The sequence below is a fragment of the Notothenia coriiceps genome, unplaced genomic scaffold, assembly GCF_000735185.1.
Source record: "Notothenia coriiceps isolate Sejong01 unplaced genomic scaffold, NC01 NC01_scaffold00010038, whole genome shotgun sequence".
Lineage (NCBI taxonomy): Eukaryota > Metazoa > Chordata > Actinopteri > Perciformes > Nototheniidae > Notothenia > Notothenia coriiceps.
In genome coordinates this window covers 148735-168558 of record NW_011342739.1, presented here as the reverse complement: position 1 = coordinate 168558, position 19824 = coordinate 148735, and the positions used below count along the sequence as shown (strand labels likewise).

Below are 19824 nucleotides of genomic sequence, written 5' to 3'. Positions count from 1 at the left end.
CACACACACACACACACACACACACACAGATGTTCACCCGATTACACTAGTCATGGTTGAAGTTACTTAAAATCTGACAGTTTGTAAGCATTTATTGTGAGACTTATAAAATATGTACCTTGTTAGAAGTAACTTACTAGCATTTTGTTTAAAGAGGGAAAATCCCAAGGGAAACTTAAACAAGCATGCACTTTTCAAACAGCAAGAAGAAAAAGCTATAATTCACCAGATATCCTTTAGGCCGTAGGGCAACACTGCTAGAAATCTAAAAACATCTATTTATAATGATCCCAGAGTGAAATCCATTTTAATACTTGATGTCCTGCAAGGACACATTTACTCATTCTTTGATAAATGATATTGAGGCTTGGGGGGAAATTCATTAGCTGCCACACAGAGAGCAACATTAACAACAATTCGAAATTAAAAAGGCTATAATCTGTAACAAATGTATACTGCAATACACTATTCTGCTTTTTCTCTCATTGGTGTTTCATTATGACCTCTGAAGTCTGGGTCGAGGTAAATTAATAATAGTGCTTTAGAAAGTATTAAGCTTTTACCTTTTCCAGTTTGGACAGGGCCAGAGAGTAGTGGTCTTTGACTTTGAACTGCATAAATCGCATGTTGGCTGGGTGGGTTAGCTCTGTGATGATACTAAGAGCTGGGAACAGTCTGGAAGGTAAAAGCACAGACAGAGAGACAAAACGGATTAAAAAAAAAACAATATAAACACAGAATGTTAGATTGTAAAGCAAACAAAGCAGACCTGAACAGTGTCTGGACATTCACAATGGTCTTTGCATCAGCCATGTAATCCTCCTCTGCAATCATTGAGCTCTCCTTGTCTACCACTACCATCGTGTCAGCAAAAGTGACTCCGCACCGCAGCAAACTGTCCAGACTGTGGAGAGAAAATCAAAGAGTACAGGAAAGGCATTTGAGAGGTGAAAAGCACTTACATGAATAAAGATTAAGGAAATAGATCAGCGTGTAGCTTTGTCTCACTTGTCGATGGAGCCCACTGTGTAAAACACCATGGGGAACCAACAGATTGCCTCCAGGAAGTCTGGTTCAGGTCTGTAGCAAGCAAAAAGAAAACAAATAGACTCCAGATTCCTAGAGATTTGTACGTGGTGGCATGATGAAGAGCGAACGTCCCCTCAGAGACAGACCCCCGTCACTCAGACTGAGAAATACAACACAGCCTGCAGAGAGAGCTGAAAATAACAGCAGTAGACTGGAGTGACTCAGCATTTTATTGCCTTTTTATTGGATTCCACTCTCTTTTGGCTGACTGCGTTTGTGTACCAGCCACAATACAAGACCCAGGTTTGCGGAGTGCATTGTCCTGAAGCATTCAGCATTTCACAAATCATGTTTACTATGAACCTAAATAGCTCAGTGTTTCTCCTGAACTGGCTACGTAAGCAGGAACTTTTCTTTTTCTATCCTCCTGCACAACCTACATTTGTAGCTGTTGCACTTTGCAGTCACAGCAACAGTTTTGGGTAACTCGTTTATCATGGAACACATTTAGTTTGAAGCTGTGGAACAACATAGCAATTAATGACATAAATGTGATCTTACATGCTCTCCAGCAACAGCACAATGGGGTTGAGCTCCTTCCTGGGTCGATAGTAGGCCCGTAGAGGCACAATGAAGTTGTACAGTCCGTTTCCTGCACTCTCCGCAGACACAATGATCAATTTGTTTTTGAAGCCATAGCAGCGGGCATCCTCAAAAAGGGTGTGGTGGCAAGCCTAGCAGAGAAGCAGAGTAGTCATGGGGGATAACAGCAATGTGAATTTTGATAGAAAGAAGATAGAAAGCCATGTCAATCCCATACTTTACAGGGAAAGATTCCTGCCAACTGCAATAAAACTGTATAACAAATCACTTCTGGCCGGCAGAGAACTCTCTGCTCCATGGCTTCTCTGGATAACTGGACTTAAACTCCCACTGTACATTTTACATTTATATTCAATCTAATGTTTAATAATCCAGTCCTTGCACAATTAATGTATATATAATATCCTGCTTTACATTTTGTTACTGTACATTTGTATTTCCACACTTTTTTTAATGCTATTTTACTTCTATTTGAGATGTTTACATTTTGGATTGTTTATTTCTTTTAATGTACAATGCCTTGTCTTTTTATGCTGCTGCAACGCAAACATTTCCCAAATTGGGATCAACAAAGTATCTCTTATCTTATCTTCAGAATCAGAATCAGAAACAAGTTTGTTACCAGGTAGGTTTACACGTACGAGGAATTTGACTTGATGTCGTGGTGCATACACACAAGTAAAACAAGAATTAAAAACACAGGTAAAGAACTAGAAAAATATTTTTAAATACAAAATACAGTAAAATATAACAGTATTTACATTGTAATGGAATGGAATAAAAAGGAATAAAATATGGAATAAAAAAGAAAAAAAAGAAAACAGATATTGTTGTACATTGTGTGCATTAATGTAATGCATATAGTCTATGGTCTTTATCTTACCTTGTCCATGCGCAGACAGCAGAAAGGCATCTTTTCCTGAAGAAGGTGGCACAACGCAGGCGAGCTGCCGATGTACGGAGAGTTTAGGGGATATCCCTTCACCCACCTGTAGCACAAGCCCACAGTTACCTCCAAACTAGTTTACACTTCCCTGATGTAAATACAAACAGCATCTTCCTGACTTACTCGCAGTGTCGACCCCACCAGTGGGCGCTCGCGTCTCTGTCACTGTCCTCCTTGCCCTCTTCCCCTGCCTCGTCCTCTGACTGGTCTCCGAGCAGGTCGAAGGTGGGGTTGTTGACACCGTCCACCAGCTCCAGGACGGGGGCGATGCTGTGCCGCCTTTCCTCCGCTGACTCTCCCATGGCAGGCAGGGCCAAAGTGTTAGCACCACCCATCTCCGCCCTGCTTCTGCTTCCTCTCCCGCTTCCCAGCACGGTGCCCCCAGGCTCCTGGCTCTCTGGGCTGCTGTCACTGGACTCCTGCAGGTCGATGGCCACTGTGCCTGTAACACACACACACACACACACACAGATGACTGAAGGATCAAAGATGAATGAAGGAACAAACACTATACACAAAGTACAAAAAAGAAGAAAGTTTCCCTTTAGGCAAACAGATAAAAAAGCCTTTAATTAGATGGCGTTGTCATATGAAATTCTAAAAACATAGACAGTGCTTGTACCTGTTAAAATAAAGCGGAGCTCTCAACCCATTCAGTGTGTCACAAACACCCTTAGGAGGTAGAAGGGAGTTTGTGACGCTATACTGTTTTTAGAATTTCACCATGAAATAGCCATCTGGTTAGGAGCTTTTAAACATGTTGCTAGATGAGTGGATTTAAGGACCTTACTTCCTTTTCAAACCCTTCCCAACCAAAGCAAACCTTTATTGTAATTCCAACATCAAGGACCCTATTTTTTCTACTATACCTGATGTGTTTGCACAGTCCCTGATAGTGGATACTGTAGTGAGAGCATTGAGGAATAGTGAGCTATACAGTATCACTGTTGTCCACCAGGTGGTGTGTGTATACTGACAGTTCAGTTCATTTGGTTGTTGTTTTTTTTAGATTATTATTTGGCCAACAGTGCATTTATTATAGAAGCAGATTTAAAATGGGGAGAAAAAAGGAGATGACACGCTGAAATGGTCTGAGTGAATCCTAGGCCTTGAGCTCTGCCAGGTTAGTTATCAAGCGGCCCCATTTAGGGGTTCTTATCAAGTGTCATATCAAGTGTTGCTTATGATCAGATACATGTGAATTCATCAGAAAAGCTGTGCATATATTTAACCAAGATAGCTTGTGTGAGAACTGCATAATTCTGAAAGCTGTGAATGTGCTGCTGCAGCTGACAGTTTGATGACAGGTTTGCGTGTTTGACCAACACATACTGCAAACAGAAGGCCAGTGTGTAAACGTTACACAGTCTTTGCGGCGTGCATTTCAGACTGACCCATGCTGGCGATGATACTGTGGACTGGCAGGCGTGTGAGTCCGTGGTAGATGGATTGGTGCACCCCCCTGGGATTTCCTCCAGTTCTGCCCCACGATGGCTCCTTGTGGCCCCTGACGAATGCTGAGTTCTCCTCTTTGGAGATATTGATGTAGAAGCATGTGTCAGAGGCCCCCATGATGTGGCAGGGCCCAGGGTTCAGCAAGATGTTGGTGGTTTCCAATCTGCGAACTCCGATCAAACATACTCCATACCTGCACAAAGACAAGGTCAAATCTGAACAGTGCAGGTTTTTTTTTTAGTTCTCATTTTTGGGGCTTTTCACACAATATAATTTACTTTTTGTGAGCATGAAAGGAGGCAAAGGTGAAGCTCTTGCCCTGGTATTCTCCAAAGAATTTACTTTCCTCTAGACGGATGTGATGCACCTCATTGGCTGAGCAGCGGCGGTAGGTTCGGTGCCATTGGTCTGCTGCACATTCACCGCCCTCCCTGAGACAGAAAAGTAGGATTGATTGGCCACGTGGGGAAAGAATGAACTTTAAAACTTGTAACACAAAGCGTCTAGCTCAGCACCAGGGCAACATGAGGAGATATTTCACCTGAGGTCCCAGAGGTAAGATCTTAAATCTCTGTCAGAGCTACTGATCAATACTTCAATCAGGACACACAAGGACAGCCAACCTGTCCAAACAATAGCTCCTAAATGTACACATTCACACAGTTAAGTGGACACATTTTTCTCCTAGGGATACATCTTTAGATGTGGAGGCTAAAGAGGTGATAGCATAAAGCAAGGGTGTGGGGGCAGTGTGAATGTGGGTGGCCTGCGACAAAGACGGCATTATATAAACAAGTGTTATAGCGATTTTGCAGTTTACAGGAACTACTGTAAGTGTAAGGCTGGAGAGGAGGAGGGAGCATCATGTAGCACTGTCACAGCCAATAAACCAAATGGCAACAAATCCAGATATAGAAGCATACTTATGAAATACATTGCTTTTGAAAGTACAACTCATCAGACACAAGAGTGCTTGACATTTAACTTCTTTAATATTAATATTTGTTTGATGCAATCAAAGAGATTGTCATTGTTATTTAGAAGATATCTACTGCACTCAAAGGAATACACAAATATAATTTGTTTTATCAATTACTCATCGAGGTATTACCTTGAATATCTTGATGAAAGATGTAAATTACCAAAACATTTCTTCGCATATTCAATGTGAAACTTATTGAGTTATTGAAATACAAATGGTGTTTAAATATTTTAAACTAGTACCATCATAATCACTTATTCCGCTATCACCCCATAATGATAAAAATAAATTAAGTAAAATCTTGTGTAATGAGTAATTTGCCCCTGATCACATTGTGATTTTTTGTGCAGGATTTAAGCATTAAATAAGAAAAAGTCAAAATATAACAAAATGTTTCTTAATAACACAATTAACCCCCACAAAGTAAATATCCTCATGGAATAACAAAAGAAAATGTGCAAATCTATGGAAGTGGACAGATGATTGGGGCGAATACAGGTCAGATGAATCCTACCTGTTGAGGGCTTGAAAGGCTCCGGCACGCTGCTTGAAGGCATCTTGGGGAGCCATTCTGGAAAGCAAACATCAAAGTTGAGTGACATTGAGGAGACAATAAGCAGCTCAGTTCTGTTCACTGTATCTACTGCATATTTTACTGTCAAGTTAACAAAAAAAGAGGGATCGGGAGTCAGAAAGCAGGGGAACTTACTGTCCTCTGGAGGAGTGGATCAATAGAGTGATGAGTGTTGATGTACCAGGGCACACACAGTTTAAAGCCAGCATGGCGTACTTAAACTCTTCTTCACACACCACATGATCTGAAGACACAGGAAACAAAAGGGGAAATGTATCGGAGGTCGGAAAATACAACCCTCACACTCTACTTCCATGATAGTTTCAACTCTGAGTCCAACAACGCTGCCTTGAATACAACTGGCTGCTCAAATAAAGACATCCCTTGCATTTGTGAGTGTGTTCTTGATCCATGGTGATATTTAGCTTTGCAAATTGCCGTTTTATCAGCGGATGTTATACATCTCTGGAGATTATGCGTCCACCCTTCTCAAGAAAGTGAACTAAATGTCATCTTTAGCTCTAAGAAGGTCTCATCTATTATGTTTTATTTCCACCAGGCATAAACCGAGGCTAGGGGGACCATGTATTTGGGTTGTGTGTGCATGTGTCTGTCTGTAGCTTATCTTGGAGCCAGCGGTCTTATAATATCTGTGATCTGTTTGCTCAAGAACCTCTCTCAGCTATTCCCTCATTTTAGAAAACATATTTGATTGTTTTATGTCATCACTGTCTGCTGATTCTTCACTCCTTTAATCGGTTCGGGAGGGGAGAGGGAGAACCACAGTGTGACTGAGTGCAATAGTTTAAAAAAGTGATATGGTTAAAATCTAAAGTGTTCGAAAGCGTGCTGCCTCTAAATTGATTGTTTCAATCAAAAATGAAAGACATATAAATGTGTTCTGATATAAAACAAGAGACAGCAGCACATTTGCACATGGCACTTCTACTTTGTGAAAGTTTATTCATCATAATTGTTGTTTTGGTTATATTCTCTCTTATTTAATCACTAGCTCAAAAACACTTAATAGTGACACATCTTTTTGGAAAGAGCATCCTGGTTATTCCCAACTGTGAACAGTACAATGTGTAAATAGGGCTGAAGAGTATACCACTTAAAGACAAAAGCACAAACAATCAAAAAATATATTTTATGTTAAATGAAACTTAGAACAAATGAGTCAAGCAGACAGCCGTGTCATCATCCTCTTGTACCAGCTGCTTGTTTACTCCCATGGGATCTTCTTAATGTTACTGTTGTGGCCCAGCGCTCAGTTTTTGGGGATTAGATAGAAGAACAAGCACAAGCCAGTGATTTAGTGTCAGCATTAAATCCCCTTTCAATCACATCATCCAAGACTAAACGCCTGTGAGCAAACCAAACCAAACGGAACAAACACAGATGACACTCCTGTCGTTTACCTGTTGCCGCACAGCCTCCTCTATGAAAGGAAAAACCAATAGAGCGATTCATGTTTGTAGTGAGCCAATCAGCATGCCGGGCACAGAGAGCTCCCATTTCCCCTGATGGGTAATCCTTGATTGCATTTTCTTTGCTTCCTTGTTTACCAACAATGTTTAGCTGGGTCAGAAAAGCAAATGATGTGCCTTTAATTAAGAAATAATTGCTGAAGAACGTCGGAGCCTGACATGAAGCATGAAACTCAATCAGCTGCCAGCCGGAGAAACCGGAGAGCCCGATGACATGTAAATGCAATATTTTGTAAATTGTGTGCCTGAATCTTAGCAGGTGAGAGACAATTACATCTGCTGATTATGGATGTTCTGCTGAAGTACCAATGTGCCTTTGGTTCTGAACAGGACATCATAATGCAGCTCACACACAAAGCTTTTCAGATTGTGAGAAAGCAGTTTATACAGACCAATGGGTATCTCTAAGCGTGCAGAGTAAAACACAAAAACATCGATGTTTCATCTTTGAGGCAACAGTGTTCATTATTGTCACGCACATTCCAATCTCTAGTTCTGCTATACACACATCTCTAACTCACAAAGCACACACACAGTCACACACAAAATTGAGTCTTTTCTGCAATATCCAATTTTCGACATCCCTCGTGTGTTTCTGTTAACCACTGTGATGCCTTCACTTCCCATCTTCTCCTCTGCTTACTGTTCAACGCCGCCCAGCATCCCATCCTCTATCCTTCAGATACCGGGACCCAGACCAGGAGAGAAACCAATTACAGACCTCGACATACTGTGCACACACACACCCACACACTCACATGCATCCACAAGGTTTTACCCTCTTCAGAATCTCTTTCACAGACTGGTGTTATAGGTGTGTGAAGATAAGTGTGGACATGCAGATGTTGGCCATTACAACTTGACCACAGGTCCAGTGGTTAAGTTAATTAATTCAGCTAGCTGTTTGTACGAGTGTGCTGTTGTTGAACACGATGCCTGCTGCTGCAATAAGCCCACTTCAGGAGGGCAACAGGCTATTGTCATTCAGAACATAAACCGGGGAGACGATCGATTAACACCGCACCCCATTTTTTATGGTTACTCAAACGCCTCAGGGTTTCCTGCCCCGCTGCAGCATTCTCCCGATCTTTCCCATTGAACGTTGAGCTATTATTAAACCATTCCTGTGGAACAAATTAAAAAATGTTCCCTTGCTCATTAATGCCTCCCACGATAGCACTTAGCGGGTATATTCCAAGTGGTGTCAAAACATGGCATCCGTCTTAAAGTTATTTTCTAGTGACTAATTACATACTCGCTCCCTGAGTTTACTGCGGTGACTTCAGGCTTAAGGTCCGTTGATTATAAACATTAGGTTTTGTGGTCTTAAAAGGAGATACTTTTAACAGTGTATGGAATTTATCATCAGCACTGAAAGGCTGTTGGGGGCCACAAGGAGATGACTATTGACTATTTCATTAAAAAACACAATATTTTAAAATGAATGCCGATGTCAAGATCAAAGAAGTTCACTTACAGTTGTCTGATACCCACTACGGGAGCGGGAGTTTTAAAGTAAAAGTTCTATGACAAACAAAGGGTGTTATCATGAATGAGCATGAATTTATCTTTCTACTTCAAATTTCCTGCCCGACTTAACACATAAGCCTCAGTCTGGCTCTGGGAGTCAAGTATGTAAAACAGCACTGCAGAGGCAAAGGAGGATTTCCTACGGGGAGAGCTCCTCTGTCAGGTTAGCACAACAGCAGAACTCCCCCAAATAAGGGGATTGTCTTGGCCGGGGAAGCGAAATGAAACGTTAATCATTGATAGAGACAGCTGGGAAGAGGGCGGCAAGCTAGAATTGGGTTCTTTAGGACTGTAGGCAGAGAGAGAGGAAACAGTGAGAGAGTTTGGTTTCTTCTACGTGCCTTCAGATGATTGAACGGCTTCTTCTGTTGAGCAAGGGGGGGGGGGGGGGGGGAATCCAGCTGACAAACTCAGGCAGAAAAGAGGACATGACTAAATAAAAGAGCACACAGAACAACTTAGTTTCCAATGTTAACCTAATCACCCTTCTTTTAAAACACACAAACTGAGCAAAGCACCTGTTGAACTGGGACAGGACACATTTGAGCATCTGCATTAATGCATTGAAATAACAGTAGTTGAATCCAAACAAGAATGGACATACTTTACTGTCAGTGTTTGATTTCACACTCTTGTGCCCACCTGCAAATTTGACGTGGAACTTGTTCTCCGGCTTGAGAATCTGGACATACAAGGGGCAATTGGGAGCGAAGTCTTTCACCGCCCAGGCTCGGAGGATGGTCTGATGATCCTGAGAAAATGGGGATTGAGATGGATGGAGTGAAAAGTTGGGAGAGAAAGAGGAAAAGGGCAATGGAGAGTTAAAGAGTGGTAAACACACACAACTAACAGCATCAGATTCTTCCTAAAACACTGACTTCACAGAGCAACTCAACGGCCATTGTCAGAGTTAAAAAATAATGCTATTCTAACATCTTTCTAGAAAGAAGTGTTCAAGAATAGTGGCAAGCCCATAAAAAGTGAACTGAGTAACACTGGGCAGAATATAATTGTTGAACATTTTGAGGATATGTGAGGCTGTACTCTGTTATCTGAAAAGATAATGTCAGCATGCTATCATGCTCAAAGGGACAAGGATAACACGCTAATGTGTCTCTGTGTTAACCATAGTCACATGCTGACAGTAATTACAACGTTTTCAAGGTTCTGAAGAATGGACACCTAATGTGGGAACAAGAAACAAAAATAAGGGATCTCCAAAGGTATTACAATTCAGCTGCCAAATTATTCAGTGTAAAAACCAGGCTGTTGATTAAACCGTGTGATCAACTCACTATCATGGCAAGTAGTGTCATGTAACATTGCACTTATAGATGTTTTTCACATGCATAGTGTGTATAGTTATTTAGTTATGTCAAGCCTGTGTTTCCTTTACTCTCTGTTTCAGTCATTTTCACTGCAATAATCTTTTGGTAGAAAGCATCCAATGCAGTGGACTAAATCCAGTTGTTACCAAAGCTGCTTTAATGTGTGATTATTTTTTTCAAATGTTATTTTAAGGCTTTTCTCAGGCAAGCAGCCCTACTATGGAAATGTTACATATGGGGAGTCATGGCAATACAGAGAAGCAGTGAGAAACGTACAGCAGCAATTCGGTCCACTTCAAACCGGTTGCTGAGGATAAAGCAGGCTTCAGCGTCGTCCATCCTGCAGGCAGTTAGAAAAGCATGTGGCCATGGGAGCGAGAGAGATAGATAAATAGAGAGAAAGATAGAGAGAATCAGGGAAGCGTTGATGAAAGAAGACATGGGAAGGAGGGAGTTGTCATGTTGTTGAGGGAGAGGACAAAAGAGAAAAAAGCAGGACAAAAGAACAATAAACAATCCAATCGATCTTTCAAGCCCACGCTATTTAGGGTTGAGATGGAAGGAGGCAAGAAAACAGGGAGAGTCAAAAAACTAAACAATGTATTTTGTTCCTTAGTCTTTCCCTATGATAAAGGTTCTGCTGCTGTATTACAAAAAGCCAGGAGGTAAGCAATAAGCATTAAAACTCCAACTGTAATTAAAGCTATTATTATAAGGCTGTACGCAATTAAGGCATTAATTATAAGCTCAAGCGTCTAAAAGTGGGGCCTTTTATTTTAAGGTAACAGGTCTGTTCTGGGGTTATTCAGTGCTTGTATTATTTGTCGTGATTGTTGTTGTTTTTGTCGCAGTATCTCACTTGGCCCTCAACAGGTCTTGGTCTTTGAGGGCAGAACCCTGCAGGTAGATGACTCTCTGGGCCCACAGAGGGACATGGAGGACCCTCCTGACCTGGACATCCATCTCTGCTGGGCACAGGATCACCACATAGTAGTCCTACAAACACACAAAGAGGGGTTTAACCAACAGCTCACTTAATACTGAACTATGATTGGCTGCCAAACTAATTGTGATGTAACAAAAACATGCTTTAATGACCACATCCCATGTGAGATCTCCCACTTCGGAAGATTCATGTAAAACTTAATTAAATAACAACATGCAAAACACATTTTAAAGGGAGACGTTAACCATCACCTGAACCTCCTAATGGATACACATGAATGCAACCTCATGAACACACACACACAGACATCTGCTTCATCATGAATAATAAAGCATTTTGATTCTTGTTTTCGCTAAATGAAACATCTCCTTTAACCTCAGCTGTCTAGCCAACTGTAGATGATTACAGAGAACAATCTCAAAACCCCGCCAACACCCTTTTTGTTTTGGCTTAAAACCGTTTTGAGAGACCTGTAATCGGGGGTGAGCGAAGAACTCATTGAGGAAGTCCATGAGGAGGTCGATTTTGAGGCAGCTGACACACAGCACCACGTGTTTCTCCGTCTGCGCCCTGTAGCGGCTGTAGTTCCCCCCGGACTTCTGCCGCTCCATCCACAGAAAGGCCAGCTGCTCGAACTACATTCAGAATGACATCAATCACATTGAACAGATGGAAATTGGATTAGGTTTGCTGGAATACAGGGAGGAGCCAGGTGGCTTAGGAAAAGAAAAAAATGCCTTACAGAGAGTGTGTCTAGGTTTAATTAGGGACAGTGTTGGGGGAATTAAGGAAAGATGAGATTTGGTTAAGGATGGGGGCTGAATGAAACATGACAGCAGCAACAGAGGAAAGTAAGTTACATAAATACCAGTAAGCCTGAGGGAAACAAATGTGTGTGTGGAGAGGGCCAGGTAGGTGGGTATATAGATGATGGGACTTTACAATTACTGTTGTTTTTTCTTAAAGCTTTCCAATAAAAATCCCCAAATAATTCACAATAAGCACAACTGTTGTAACTTATTCACAGATGAATGTGCAGCATAAAAGCAATATCCTCCTACAGCAAGAACGAAATTGACAACAATTCTACACATTTGGGCTGATTTGTGATGTGATGATGAGGCCACCGTGATTTTATCAAGGACTGTCTCCAAACTGAGAGAAAAGGAAATTACCTAAAGGGTGCTTATTTTCAAATCAATATCCTTTCTAGGCTCAACATTACACATAATTACAGGTCAAGAGGCACATTTCCTTTGGTGTGTGTTGGGCACAAAAACCAATAGAGGCTCCCCTGTGCAGACAAGAGAACGGTCATGGCAGGACTCGGACACTCAGACACACACACACACACACACACACACACACACACACACACACACACACACACACACACACACACACACACACACACACACAGCATAGGGCTTGGTAGGGGGCTTGGTGGGGGGGTTTCTAAATGTCAAAGGGTGTTTGTGGTTGAAAGATGGGGAGAGGGAGTAGGTAGGATGACACGGCATCAATGTTGGTGATTCACAGATTGTCGTTATGAGTCTGTTCTAGTTAACAAAAGTGTCTTCATGTTTGTGTCCTTTGTTATTGCGAAGGTTTAGGTTGTCAAGACATTTGCTAACACCCGGTCGCAGCTGATGGGAAAAACAAAACAGTGTGAGTTTGTTCAACAGCCATTATGCTGCGTAGGATGAAGCCCGACCATACTGCTTATGTGACACGTTCAAAAACAGAAAAGCTATCAAAGACGTTTAGCGTCAGCACCAAAGAATTCCAATTTGCAACAAATGAGGAATGTCAGTAGACCAAATCATTTGTGGATTGTTTCTCAGTATTATGTGAGTGTGGTTTCCCGCCCTCATCTGACTGCACACAGAGGAAAGTCGTTCCATTAGCACTTCTACATCTTTTGGGAAGGAAGGAAGGAGGATACTCTTGCTGTTTCCAGAGTAAAAATAGTGCTGCAAATCTACGTAGGATGCAATGAATCATCACATAATTTTACAAGGGGGAAAAAAAGGAGAATTATGAATCTTAGGAAAACACAGATAAACATTTCCTGTAAACAGACTATACCAAAACAGCTTTTTTTGGTTTCAAAGCAATCCCATTCATTTTAGGCATGATTTAAATAATTCATTAAAACACATCAGAGGCACGTCTGTGTTCAGTTTAACCAATATGTTCCTACTTCTATATAACTTGGCGGAAAGCCCAGCAGAGCCCGGCTGGCTGCTCCTAAAGTTAAATTGAAATAAATATGAGATTGGATGAGGGCTTCTAAACTCATCAAATCACAACTTTCCTAGATCACTTTTTAAAAACCTACCTACCAAAGCTTTGTGTGTTATTTTCCAAAAATGGGGCGAAGCCTGCGAGCTAGTTCAGGCAGTCAACTCGAGCACCAATGATACATTAACACGTGACGCACCTCGTCCCTCTTACAACCAACCAAACACATTCTCCTAAACATGCCGCTCTATTTAAGCTGCCAGGTCTTCCTGCCTCTGCCTCGCTGCTGCTGCTGCTGCTGCTGTGTCCACTTGCTATTGCTACGTTCATGTTCCTGCTGCTGTGTTTATTGTTGCTGCTGCTTGCCTGCCCCACCACCACCCCAGCTCCACCCCAGCTCCACCTGTAGGCTCGGGGGAAAGTTATCTAATCATCACTCAATGTTCTTTGTAAATCTGTGGAGTGATGAGGCCCGAGCCTAGACGCCAAACTCAAACTATATGCTGCTATAATAAACATATTAAGGAACACGTGAGTTGTCTGACTGAACTCTTTTTAATCTACTGCCTGTGATGTGTTAGTGGTTATCACCCTGGTTCTCTACCTGGATGGGAAGCACAATGAGCGCCACGAAGATCATGATGACCACCAGGAGTTGTGAGGGCCAGATCTGGGGGGTGACGTCTCCGAAGCCCACCGTGGAGAAGGTGACCACGCAGAAGTAGAGCGAGTCGAACAGGGTCAGGTTGTTACCCGCTCGTTCCAGGTGTTGAATACCGCAGATACTGATGGAGGTTGGCAAGATGGAAAGCAATGAAGAAAGTAAAAAAAAAGGAAGTGAGTATTACTCAGACTTCACATGCTGGGTGAAGTATAGGTTCCTGTGGAGAGATGTCTTTCACGCCCGTGTGTGTATGTGTGATTGTGGAGATGGGGGTGGATGCATGCTTCAGTGGCTTTGTGGGACACTGCGCCTGCTATTTTGTTCTTTATGGGATAGATGAGTCAACTGATGTAAATGTCACCCCTGAAATGGTCAGAGAGCTTAATTCCTGCTGCTTGTAGCATCTTTTGGATTAGCAAACTGTCACATCCTCCACTGCACTGAAGCATTTCAGAGCACTATCTCATCTTCACAGTTACCAAGTACCTTCCTTTTTATCTCTTATCTGGAAGGGGAGCATTTCTTTCCCTATATCATATTTTGTCCCTCTCTATCACGTCATTGTTTTGCCTCTCCCTATCCATCTCTCCCCCTCCTTTCCTCACCCTGCCCACGGTCATGACAAAACTGACACTGTCTGTCGAACCCTGACCCTGTTTTTCTCCTAGTTGGCCCACTTTCAGTTGAGTGTCAGCTGGCGAGGGTACCCACCATGTGAACATGAGGCAGACCAGGGTGCTGATGAGTATCACCACCTGGTTAAACATGGCTGAGTGCGTCCGCTGGATCGCCCTGTGGAGATCATTCTGCAAAGAGATAGACACAGGTGTGAGTATGTGAACAGCCCATTGTTGAAGTGTGAAATGAGGATAAATATCAGTTTATGGGTAGTATGAAAAATACATAGAACTAAGGAGGAAATATAAAATTGCACTAAAGCAGGAGATGAAAATGGCAAAGAGCAAAGAGGAAGACAACATATTAAAAAATGGGAAGCAAGCTCAGACGACATTGGACAGCAGGGAATATGAGAAACTTCTCCACCAAGCCCAGGGTGCAAGGTTAAATGTTTTTTACAACTTATTTACCTTCATGGCAGAATGAGCTGGTGAGCTGTAATAGCACAGACAGAGAGGGGCATGCCAACAAACAGAATATAACAGAGATGAAAGTAATGATGAAAATTGAGAAGGGAGGTGCTTGACTCACTATCATGTTCTCCAGAGCGTGTTTTGCCAGCCAGCAATTGAGAAATACAGGGATGAAGAGATTTCTGAAGGAGGGCAAAATCACCTGTCAAGAATGGAGAGTGTTAGTCTGCTTGGCTGTCTCCTCACATTGTTTCATATGTTGCATACAGTCACTGAATAACAGGCAAAGGAAAGGGGTTGTGTGAGCATGACCCTGGTGTGATATTATATAATAAATATATATGTGTTCCGCAGTGCTCGAGTGCGTTCGAGCATTTCCACTCACAGTGATCATGAAGGGGATGGCGCTGATCATCTCCAGAATGAAGGGGACACGTAATACTTGCTCCCAAACGTTGCCCTGGAAACACAAACCACATACAAGGGGTCAGGAAACCCCATTGTCATGGCGACCTTCAGGAATAACCATATAACAGAACCCCATTGCGGTGAGTTGGAGGGAACAAATTGACCACCATAGAATTGATCTCGATGTATGAGTGTTATATAACACCCTTGCGTCGCTTTGAGATAAGAAGCAGCATTACTAAGTTTCCTCTGGCTTAACTGTTCAATTAAGATGTCAGACATGGCTTTTTTGTATGCGTCTCCCACCTGCATGTAACTGACCTAAATCTGATTAGTGTAGGTGGACAGGCGCAGGGTATGTCCACAGGAATCAGTCAGTGCTAAATGTTAAAAGGCTTCTAGCCTTCAGAGTAATCTGCAGAGTGAGCCCTTTATAGGCTTATACTGTCAGGTACATCAAAAGCAGGGCAACCCGTTGATGGATCGGCCCCCTGCAACACAGGGGCCTCCCCTAAAGTCTCTCTGATGTGTCAATAACAGGCTGAATATAAGGAAACCTCGACGCCCGCTGAGGGTCTTTCCAAATGCAAGGAGACGTGAGAAAACACACAGAGGAGTTCAGAGTGGACAAACTACACCCTCAGGCATTTTGCATGAATGTACGTCCCTGCGCACACACACACACACACACACACACACACACACACACACACACACACACACACACACACACACACACACACGTAGATATCAAAAGAACATCACAAAAGGCTTCTGATTGGATTTTGGGGGCCGTGAGTATCTCACCTTATAGCTGAGATACACGAGCAACATAGTTTCTGAAAAGCTGATGAAAGCCACAAGCACCTGCAAAAAGAGAGAGAGAGAGAGTTACAGAGAAAATGAGAGACGCTGACACAGAGAGGAGTCGGGGAGTGACCAGGGCAGAGAGAAATTAGGAGGCGCAGGGATGGCGGAGGTGAGCGTGGGTGGAAGCAGTGGGCTGGCTGATGATTGAGCTTCAGAGGGAACAGATTTAAGTGAAGCAAGAGACAGTCTGGTGTCTGAATGTGTATATGCGTGTGTAACTATGCCTTCATTGTAAATATGTGTCAGGTTAAATGATATAATTCATTTAAGCCGGAATTGACATGCAGTGTGATGCCAACAAACCCATAAAAGGAACGCAGAAAAGACGACATGAAACCTGTGTTGGTGTGTTCATGCATTCAGACATTTGTGTAAACACCGATGTACGGAGGTCTATCTGACCTGCAGCGCCCACAGCGGTAGAGGTCGATCCACCCAGATGATCAGTTTCCTGCAGAGTGAAAGAAATGGAAAGAACAGAGAAAATAGGAGAGAGGAATTGGAAAAAAAAAGGGCCAAGAATATTTTATTAAAAAGGACAAAACATTTTAATTATGTTCTGTAACACAATGATACTCAATAGGGACCGACACATTTCACTTGTTAAATCTAATTTTGGCGTTTACAACTGAACAACAGAGGACTCCCCAGCTGCTAATGTGCTCATATTGTTGGAGAAAAAGCAATATTCACACAGCTTATTTGAAATGTACAGCCTTATTGTGAGAGAAAAGACAATTTCTTCCCCCCAAAGACCCCCTGGGGCTTATCATGGCTACTTGCCTGCCCGCTCTCTGATTTGCTCCTACGGTTCGGCTGCTCGGAGCAGGAGGCAGCCCATCCCTTTCCTGAGCTCACCCTGTCAGCCTCCTTATTCATTTGGAGCCAGAGCTTAGCCAGTGTCACCAGCCACCAATTAGATCAATAGTCCCTGAGCAGGAGACATGGCTGCAGCCTCAGGTCTGTGCACACTTCCTGGTCTCTCTCCCTCTCTCTGCTATTGTAGATGATGTGCTTTATCTCCACTAGATCGCTGCTGATTAGGCTGCACACGCACTGCATGCATATTAGGTTGACAGGTAATCCATACAGTCCAATTGTGACGAATGAATGGGGATCTTAACGCTCAATATCAGCATTGTGCATTGATTGCATTATACGTTTCCGATGTTGGGGATGCCAGTCCTCCAGGGTGCACCATTTCATCCCTGCAGGCCGAAGCCATCACTCCCAATTAGAGACTCACATGCTTACCAGTCAAACCCACTCCAGGGATGCGATGATATGTTTTGTTTGGTGCAGTTTTCTCCGTTTACGCTGCATTAGGAAACAAACACAAACATGACAATGAAAGTAAGTTCTTACTCCTTATCTCCTTAAAACCGGGACCTCAGTGTAGATATCAGTTTACTTTTTGGATTGCATCTCCACCCCCTCTCTTCGCCCGACAACATCTTACATACATTGCTTTTACGGGTTACTCTACATACACAGTTATCTCAGCTATTGACCTGTTGCGCTTGTTCCTGCTATCAGGTCTCCACACACACACAGACATACTTTGTTTCACCTCATTAAGCCCCTATTATCTCCTTTTCACTCACCAGTCCTGTCTTCCGTCTTGCGGGTTGTCCAATAGGACTCTGACAATGTAGAGGAGACAACTCAGCACTTTTAGAGAAAAGTTGAACATTCGCACTCGCAGACCTGCAATAGAAAGAAAGAGCACAATCAGTAATTTCTTATTTCAAAGAAACAGAATAAAAGATCTGTAGGATTCTTTGCTTCCCCAAAGATACAAATAACAGCATAACAAAAACATCACACACACACACAACAACCAGAATAGCTTTGGGGATTCAAAAGCAGTTTATAAGCCATTTATCATCACTATAAAAGCTCAGCAGTGCATTAGATTTCCCTCCAAAGCACAATTCATTACATATTTTCAATAAAGAAGGTGTAGCCTGGAAGGCAATGGTTTGTCCAATAAAGCAGAATATGGTTTGCTAAAAGTTGAACAAATATCCCTTACACCCCAGTTAGTATTACATTATGTTTTTTAAGCATTTGTTAACCGCTTAATAGGAAGGGATGAACACTTTCATTACTTACTTAAATATACATAAATTACAAAATGTACACATGTTTCTAATTTAAGTTGTGATTTTATTCATAGGCATGTGATTTGACTAAGTACGCAGGAAGGAATCAACATAAAAAGTTATCACATGTCCAGATATGAATCCACAGAGAAACTTTATCAAGACTACGAATTATAAAACAGTCCCAAAGAGTTGACAAGTTGAACAACTGGTGATGAAACGCAGAGCAAGAAAGGCTGCACATAGACAGACAGAGAGAGTGTGACCCCAAACAGATGCAACTCACTTGATCTTTGGTTTTTGATGAAGAACAGCTTAAGGCGTTCCTTGAAAGTGTTCTCATTCACATAGAACTCCACCTGCACCCTGAGAGAGGGACGGAGAGACGGGCAGGGACAAAGACAGGGAGGGAAGAGAAAGAGATCAAACAACCTCTTTTATAGAGTAAAGACAAGAGTCAGGAGAGAAAAAAACAAGTAGAGGGCTGGGAGATCAAATAAAATAAAACAAGAGGATTACAATATACAATTGAGGTGAAAAGGGCGATAATGATTATTTGAACAGTGAAAAGTCTGGAAATAAGACTCTGTGGCCAACTCCATTAAAGACTAATGGGTTTGGGAGGAAATGGTGCTCCTGCTTGTCCGCCTGCCCATAGGCCCAGACTGCTGCAGTCAGTCTCGTTATCTCCACTGATTAAATATAGAGCAACAAATTACCTCCCTCTGATGTTTCTGCTGAACATGGAAAGCCATAATTACTGCTCTTTCTCCCTTACCATTCTGGCACCCTCCTGTTAGAGGTACACACACAACTACTGTACTCACACAGACCCAAGAACACACACCTGTGAGGGTCATTAAGATTATTTGGCCATTCACAAGCCCATCTGACACCTATGGGGAGGCATGATTAAGTGTACAAAAAGGCTCTCTTCAGACAGCTCTTACATGTGTGCAGGCACATTAGCAGAGAGACTGACGGTGACTGTATTTCCTGTCGGACCACCTCAGGGGAGATTTCTCAGTGGCTCTCCTTTCATCCTATGGAGGGAAGAGTGGATGACTCAGGTCGGGGATGACAAACGGCGGGCTGGGCTCACTGGTGGTCTCCTCACAACACACAGACAGATGAAAGCGAGGGCAGAACAACTGCTCTATTCTGTCTGCAGGAAGAGGAAGGGTTGGGGGGGGTTCTTCCCAGGGTTCCAGAGTGACGCTATAGCAGCAGCCCACATGGTCAGACACGCAGAGACCAAAGCCAAAGCTGCACTTTCCCAGCTACATTAAGGGGGTGGGGGGTAACTTTCCTCTTTGTTGCTATGGCAACACAGGATTCGTTGTCTTTTCCCCTCCCTCTCACATGAGCAGATGTGAGCAAACACATACTTGTGAAGTGTGTGCAGCCATCTGAGCCGATACCCCGCTCCAACTTGTTGACGGCCCTTTGCTCTGAGCAGCCTGCTGACAATAAGTCTTACACACACACACACACACACACACACACACACACACACACACACACACACACACACACACACACACACACACACACACACA

The 19824-nt window shown here is 42.8% G+C and overlaps 1 protein-coding gene across 2 annotated transcripts in view; it reads right to left on the bottom strand.

Annotated features, from left to right (window-relative positions):
* The window catches only part of kcnt2b (potassium sodium-activated channel subfamily T member 2b), a 31495-nt gene that overhangs the window by 3521 nt on the left and 8150 nt on the right, over positions 1 to 19824 (bottom strand). The window contains exons 2-23 of one of the 2 annotated variants that reach the window (XM_010771542.1): positions 18552 to 18631; positions 17765 to 17867; positions 16563 to 16611; positions 16098 to 16157; positions 15268 to 15342; positions 15001 to 15084; positions 14503 to 14597; positions 13732 to 13912; positions 11354 to 11518; positions 10797 to 10933; positions 10214 to 10277; positions 9252 to 9360; positions 5725 to 5833; positions 5530 to 5586; positions 4312 to 4464; positions 3973 to 4226; positions 2702 to 3020; positions 2516 to 2621; positions 1591 to 1763; positions 1009 to 1080; positions 770 to 904; positions 564 to 675 (exon numbers count right to left, since the gene is read on the bottom strand). In XM_010771542.1, coding sequence (XP_010769844.1) covers positions 564 to 675; positions 770 to 904; positions 1009 to 1080; positions 1591 to 1763; positions 2516 to 2621; positions 2702 to 3020; positions 3973 to 4226; positions 4312 to 4464; positions 5530 to 5586; positions 5725 to 5833; positions 9252 to 9360; positions 10214 to 10277; positions 10797 to 10933; positions 11354 to 11518; positions 13732 to 13912; positions 14503 to 14597; positions 15001 to 15084; positions 15268 to 15342; positions 16098 to 16157; positions 16563 to 16611; positions 17765 to 17867; positions 18552 to 18631 — 2692 coding nt within the window. Of the gene's footprint in view, positions 1 to 563; positions 676 to 769; positions 905 to 1008; positions 1081 to 1590; positions 1764 to 2515; positions 2622 to 2701; positions 3021 to 3972; positions 4227 to 4311; positions 4465 to 5529; positions 5587 to 5724; positions 5834 to 9251; positions 9361 to 10213; positions 10278 to 10796; positions 10934 to 11353; positions 11519 to 13731; positions 13913 to 14502; positions 14598 to 15000; positions 15085 to 15267; positions 15343 to 16097; positions 16158 to 16562; positions 16612 to 17764; positions 17868 to 18551; positions 18632 to 19824 lie in introns of those variants that run through there. The other variant, XR_798374.1, reaches the window with a different exon arrangement.